Genomic DNA, 6,992 nt, shown 5'->3' on the forward strand with positions numbered 1-6,992 from the left:
TTTCAATCAGCTAAAACTACCCAGATTAACCTGTTTTTTATCCCTGGAAAATTATGAGCCAACATCTAGCATTATAATACACTTTTGTTAAGTTTGTGTTGTTCTTCAATAGAGTAAATGGATCTTTTTTTGATTACCAATATTTACAGATCAAAAAAGAGAAAATTACTTGAATTTATTTATAACTACATAATTACCTGACTATTTGTTTGTTAAGCAGCTGGCACCTTCTTCATAGCAACATTTGCTGTAATACCATAACATTTGTATATCTCAAGCTACCAGCGGTTACAAATACCAGGAGTACAAGGGGCCTTTTGTGTCCAACCATAACCCTATTTTGAGAGTGTGTTTCCTGTTTTTTGATTAAGTAAACAATTGTGAGAAGAAATAAAATAAAGAAACAAAATACAGTGTAAACACAATTATTGTTCAGACCTCTTTTCATTTTGTTTTATAAAATGTCACGCAATAACTTATTTGAAACATCATCATTTTGATCAATTTTGTTAACTCATTTCTCTTTTTAGTTAGTTGCAGTGCCCTGCAAGATGGACTCACAACCAAAAAAAATGAAGATGGCATGTTTCTAATAGCAGAATAACTCCTTACAGCGGACAAAAATTGAAATCACAGAAGTATAGCAAACAGTGAAATAATTTACCTCTCAGTCAATGTATGACAGTCATTGAAGTGCAAATACAGCACATGTTGATTTTGCTATATAATTGAAGAAATACACTCTTCTGCCACACTATGTACCTGGATGAATGCGTGGGGAAAAATTACATTTAATGACAATACATAAAGACCCAAACTAATAATATCACATACCAAGATACAACCAACAACCGGAAAATTAAAAATAAAAAGGAAACACAAAATGACATTTTTTTTTAAACTATTATTTTATATTAAAGAAATCTAAATTTTTTTCTAGAGCTGAACACTGTTTCTTTCTTTTTAAAAAGCGTTCAAAACAGACCCAGGTTCTTTCATATTGTTTTTATCAAACTGAACAGCTTACCTTTAAAGGACCAAAAGGTCAGTCCATTTTCTTGTCTTGCAATTTGGTGTACGATAATCCATTTCATTAAGGAGTTTTGCTTCCGACAAGCGAAGAAATGTCATCTGGGCTGAAGCATCCATTGTAAGCGACGGGTGGTGCAGAGGATACACATATGCCAGTACTCCATTTGAAGCTGCATCAAATCACCACCATATTATACAGTGAGGTACAGTTGCCCGATATGCACATATTCAAATTCCAGTCTCAAGCATGTGATATTCATTAAAAGGGGTCATACATTTGATAACATTAGTAGAATGAGCCTCCTTTCAAACAGCCTCAAATTCTATATGTACAATGGCAGTCACTATACTAAGATGCAACAAAGCCCTTCTGCATTTCTGCCAAATGTTAATAATAATGATGATAAATGTGGATGTAATAGATGTCCACAGGTATGAAAGGAACATATCTGTGCAGATGAGGTGAGTCACCAGCATCATAAAACACTGCTACAGTAGCATTCAGGTAAGTAAATTTACTCCATGGTTAAGATGCAGAAGTGCAGCCTGACACAGAGCACACAAGGAGGTATCTAGTATGCTCTTTGAAATCTGATGACAGAGCCACCAAATGTAGCACATCAAGGGAGCGGCCATATGTTGTGTCTTTAGCCTTCATTTATATTCTATTTGTGTCTCTGTGGGGCTACAGTGGAACCCTGCCCACTAGATATGTCTGTTGGGTTGCAACGCATTAACATTTACTATACTATACTATTTGAATGAGCCACCAATCTGAGAAAAATTCATTGCTGCAATTTAGACAACCTGAGTTATTTGATCAGTTTACATGTAGCATTGTATTATAGATTTAACCAGATGTACTATTGTAAAAGGTGTCTTAGATGTTTAGCGTTACACAGGATGAGATGGTGTGCATTGATGTAGAAGATGTTCCATTAATGGAGCGATATTAACCTTTGTGACAGTATTATCTAGGTTGGTTTTGTCTGATGTCATCACTCAAATTATCATCATTATTATTACTATTCCTCAGTGTTCCTTTTCCTCCAATCAATGTGGGCTTGTTGATAAGAAAAACCATCATCACTCACATAAAACAGCTCCTATATATGCAGGTCTGAGGGAGGGGTTCAACAAAAACAAAACAAAAACACACAAAAAAAACAGCAAAATCACATACAGACCTGCATTACAGTCCAAAACCTTGTTGATATGATTTTGTTGATAGTACTATCTCAGGTACATTTCTCTGGAGTAACTGGTCACATGTCCAGTGTGCTCAATTGCAACAAACATTTTAGGTTTCTGCTTTATAAAAACTGTCTGTCAAAAAGTGTAATTTCCATCTTCTGTTTAAAACCATTTTCAAACTAGCTTTATAGCATCACCATTGGGGGAGCATACTGAAAGTTCATTTCAGACAAAAGTGCCTTCATTAAGAATAAGATCATCTAGTTCAGTTGAAAACACTCATTTTGCAAAACCAGTAGTGTCTGTAGAACATCTATAGGAGTGACTAAAAGCCTGTCTGAACATGTTAATAGAGCAGATGGCACCTACAGTATCATTACCAGAGTGACTAATGGCTAAACCACAAACCATACATTCCATCCCGGTTTAGCACAGAAGCCTGCATAATGTCTCGCTCTTTACTTATGTGGTTGCCATATTGACCCGCCACAGCCCAATATATGATTGATTTATTTCACACGTAATGATACATGGCTAGACAACTGTACACATTATATCAAACTAACAAAAATAAAGAAATACATAGTTGAAACGCAAGAAGCGTAAATGGCATTTAACATATGAAAGTTACACTGTAAAAATGTGGATCTTACAATTGTCATACAACCAGACATTGTTATTATTAATATACTGTACATTTCCATTCATTCCAATCATCTTAAGATGGATGTTCAATCCTTTCTTGAATGCTGCTGCTGCAGATAGATGTCTAATCATCCTTATGACAGCATTTATGGCATTATTATGGTAACCATGAACAAGGAGGTCATATCAAATTCCTGTCTAAAAGCAAATATCTGGCTACTGATCTGATTCAAATAACACATTGTCAACACTTTATTTTACCCATACAGGTCTTTGCATTGGATTACCTTTCCTTGTTTGTGGAACATTTCATTTTACCATTATTTGATGCTGGCATTTAAGTATCAGAATTGTCAATTCAAATACCAAGTAGCTGGCTTTTACAAAATACATAATACACTCTCAGAACACAAAAGTTTGTAATGATTATTACTGAAGCAACAGACAAAAGTTTGTCAAACAGAGATCTGCATTTACTGTTCTACAACCTAAATGGACTTCATGTCACAAAGCCAATTCAAAGATTCACAATGAGTGTTGCAATTGAGCCCTTATGTTTCTGAGAAGTAGCCAAACTTAAAACATGTATCATAACCAACCTCCCCTATCACCACCCCTGATTATTCACAAAGAAACAAACAATACCAGCTTATTCATCCACCCCAAAATATCTCTGCATCGGAGTCTGCAATGATACATATTTAAATGAAAATATATTTATATAATTTGTGGATTTTTCACAGTAGTTTGTACTGCACTGTACCTTTTTGTCCATCTATTTATGCCTACATAATTGTCACCTTGAGGGAGTCTATTGAGTCATTTGAGAGAGAGTGTTGCTTGTGTTTTGTGTGGAAGAAAATGTCTCTTGGATTTTGTTCTGTAATATCGTCGATCTTCAGTGTGGTAAGTGCTGTGCATGTCTTTCATCTCTGCTGGCCAACAACGATTTGGGGACTGATAACTCTGAAAGGCTAGTTTTTCCCTATGAGAACACAGCTTGTAGAAACTGCAAAAAACATTTGCTTTGGCACAGATTTACATTGTAGCAATGTCCATTCCTTGATCTCCATGGCCATGATCGTTACTACAAACACAAGTGGCCCATTGTGGTAATCCTTGGCTCAGTACACTGTCACGGATAAGTCTATGTGTTTGTGTATTGCCGTGTCAGTCTATCCTCTCTCCTGGTGTAATGTCAATGCACTCTAGTGTCTAATCATTCCGCGCATAAACCCAACATCAATCCCCTCTCTGTCTTCGACTCTTGCTCACTCTCTCTCTCTATACTCTCGCTTTGTTTTTAGATCTGAGTCTCTTGGACATTTTCCTTCGAGCTCCCCTTGAAGAGAAGAGGCTCCATTTGGGGATTCTGATTTTGGCCCATGAAACCTTTGATCGATCCATGTAAGCCCATTGTAGGCATGGGTAGGGACATTGGTAGTGGTGGGGACATAGAAATGGGGTTGGTGTTGATGCCATTGCCTGATGTGGTGAGCAAATTGGATGTAGAGATTGGGACTGAGGTACAGGAGATGGGGATATCCTGGCCTTGCTTGTTATTGAGCATCCCTCCTGGTCCCATCCCTTCGGAGCCAATACTAAGACCCATCACGTTGTTGTTGAAATGATGGGTCTTATAGTAATGGTTCAGAGTATCTGAACGTCCAATGTTAGGTAGGTTGACTATTTCTGGATGATGTATCCGTAGGGTTCCTTCTCCACCACCAGAATTCATGGTTGAACCACCTGAGATGCCACTTCCGGCACCAGCTCCAATCTCATCTTCTACATTGACAATTTCAATGGCTCTGGCAGGTCCGTGGTGCTTGTGTAGCTGGTGCTGCTTCCGAAGTTTATAGAAGACCACCAACATTACAGCTGCCATAAAAGTAATGGCCACAAAGCAGCCAATAATGATCTTAGTTGTTTTCATTACATCATCCAAGCCTGGAATGTTAGTTACATCAATTATGGACACAGTCACAGCATTTTCAGTGGCTCTGTTAGCTCGTGGGGACAGTGATGAAAGAGAAGAGAGAGAAGGAGATATTGTGATGCCAGGTTGGCCCTCTAACACCCCTCTTTGAACCGTAGGATTAGGGAAATCTATGAAGGTCTCGTTAATATACTGTCTTGCTGAGTTCTTATCATCTCCTCCTCCTCCTACTGTATCTACTGTTTCCACAGTAACAGTGGTGAAATAGCTGTAGCTGTTGCTGGGGTCTGAAGCAGACACATTGAGCACGGCGGTCGCAGTGGTGTTTCCGGCTGAGTTGGTTACCATGCAAGTATACTGCCCGGTGTCTTGCACGGTCACATTTGTGAAGTTCAGTGTTCCGTCATGAAGCACTGAGATCCTAACTCGGTATGATCCGTGGGTCATCAGAGTGCCATTTGGAGTGAACCAATTCACAGACGTCATCGAGGTTCCAGTACGACATTTCAGCTCAGCAGCCATACCCTCAGTAACATTGAGGTCAGTGGGTGGCTCAACAATCACTGGGGCATAGCAGGTGAAGTGGCTCTGGTCTAGTTCCCCAATGTACTTGCCCTTCAGACCTGGGGGTGCATGGCAGCGAGCACAACATGTGGTGTTGCTGGGAACTGTTTCTTTCAGCCACCAGCTGAGCCACAGAACATCACAATTGCACACCCAAGGATTGTGGTTGAGATGTACCCTCTCCAACTGGTGCAAAGGGGTGAAGAGGTCATGAGGCAGGGAATGCAGGGAATTGTGGGAGAGGTTGAGCTCCTCTAAGTTTTTGAGGTCATCAAAAGCATTGCGTTCAATGACTGAAACTCTGGAGTGCATTAGCCACAGCTTGCGAAGCGACACTAGGCCCTGGAAAGATCCTGGTCTGACTATCCCCAGCTGGTTCCCTGACAGCTCCAACTCCTCTAGTCGTACAAGCGGGGTGAGATTAGGGATGTCCTTCAAGCCGCACATGCCAAGATTCAAGAAACGCAAGTTGACCAGACCTTCAAACGCAGCCTCTGAGATGAAATCTAGTTTCCTGAGTTCCCCTAGATCGAGACGGCGTAAAGAGGGAACACGGTGAAAGGCAAATGCCGGTAGCGTCTCGATGGGGTTGTTTCGTAGCCATAGTTCCCTTAGCTTGCTGAGGTACTCAAAGGCTTGTGATGGAACCACTGTGAGACGGTTGTCAAAAAGCTCCAGCGTGTTTAGGTTAGGAAGGCCATTGAAAGCTCCCACCTCAATCTGCCGGATATGGTTCTTAGAGAGCTGGAGGATTTCCAAATGCCGCAGATGCTTAAAGGTGTCAGACTTGATCACCTGGTGTGGAAACAAAAACACGGAGGCATGTTGTAGCAAAATCAGAATTACTGCTGTCAAAATATATTCACTCATCTGAAATGTATGGTCTGTTTTTAGATGAAGCCATATTTACCTGAATTGAGTTCTCTTGTAGATTGAGGTATCTTGTGTTCTCTGAAATACTGTCTGGGACTTGATCTAAAGTCTTCCTTGTACAGATGACACGGCTCGCCTGATTGGAGCAGGTACAGGGGGTGGGGCAGGGGGGTGCTGCCTCTGTCAGCTGAGGTCCATGGTTGTGAAACCACAACAAAAGCTGGACCAACCAGAGGAGGGGGGAAGGGGAACAGGGGCTGGTCACCATGACAACACGCATGGCAACTGAGTCATGACCCACCCCTATTGCTATGATGTTGATAGGTCACCTCCAAACAAGGTAATTTAAGTACTTATGTTGATATTCATAATTTTTGCTCTTATTCAGTTTTTTCTCCTTCAAGCAGTCACTTTAAAAATTATGAGTGAAAAGGGTGATGCTATATTAAAGACTGTATTATTAACAGATTCTTAATTTCCTTTGCTCATTATCAAGCACCTTGTTCTTTTCAACGTGTCATTTTAGGGAGCCATGTATGTTTTGTTCTCATAACAATTAAATAAGATTTGGGGGAGAATTTGCTCTTGAAAGTGTTGTCTCCACAGAGGCTGTTGCTTCTCACTGTAGGGGAAAGAGAGAAAAGGAGAAAGGAAGGAGGTCACATAAGTGCACAGTGCAGTAGTTTTAAGATATTAGCTATTAGATATTATCACATACATGCAAGTATTGCCAGAACTGAATTAA

The 6,992-nt window shown here is 40.0% G+C and overlaps 1 protein-coding gene across 1 annotated transcript; it reads right to left on the reverse strand.

The window, feature by feature from the left end:
• Positions 1–3,861: 3,861 nt before the first annotated feature.
• Positions 3,862–6,658, reverse strand: lrrc4bb (leucine rich repeat containing 4Bb). The gene is made up of 2 exons (XM_053341557.1): positions 6,285–6,658; positions 3,862–6,169 (listed from the first exon to the last, which is right to left on the reverse strand). The coding sequence occupies exons 1-2, from the start codon at positions 6,525–6,527 to the stop codon at positions 4,175–4,177; spliced, it is 2,238 nt and encodes a 745-aa protein (XP_053197532.1). The 5' UTR covers positions 6,528–6,658; the 3' UTR covers positions 3,862–4,174.
• Between the last annotated feature and the right edge of the window lie 334 nt (positions 6,659–6,992).

This window comes from Scomber japonicus, chromosome 20 (assembly GCF_027409825.1).
Source record: "Scomber japonicus isolate fScoJap1 chromosome 20, fScoJap1.pri, whole genome shotgun sequence".
Taxonomy (NCBI): domain Eukaryota; kingdom Metazoa; phylum Chordata; class Actinopteri; order Scombriformes; family Scombridae; genus Scomber; species Scomber japonicus.

Coding starts and splice junctions, on each gene's coding strand:
- lrrc4bb (XM_053341557.1), bottom strand. CDS start 6,527: ATGCGTGTTGTCATGGTGACCAGCCCCTGTTCCCCTTCCCCCCTCCTC. Junction 6,170..6,284: donor TACAAGAGAACTCAATTCAG/GTAAATATGGCT, acceptor TTTCCACACCAG/GTGATCAAGTCTGACACCTT.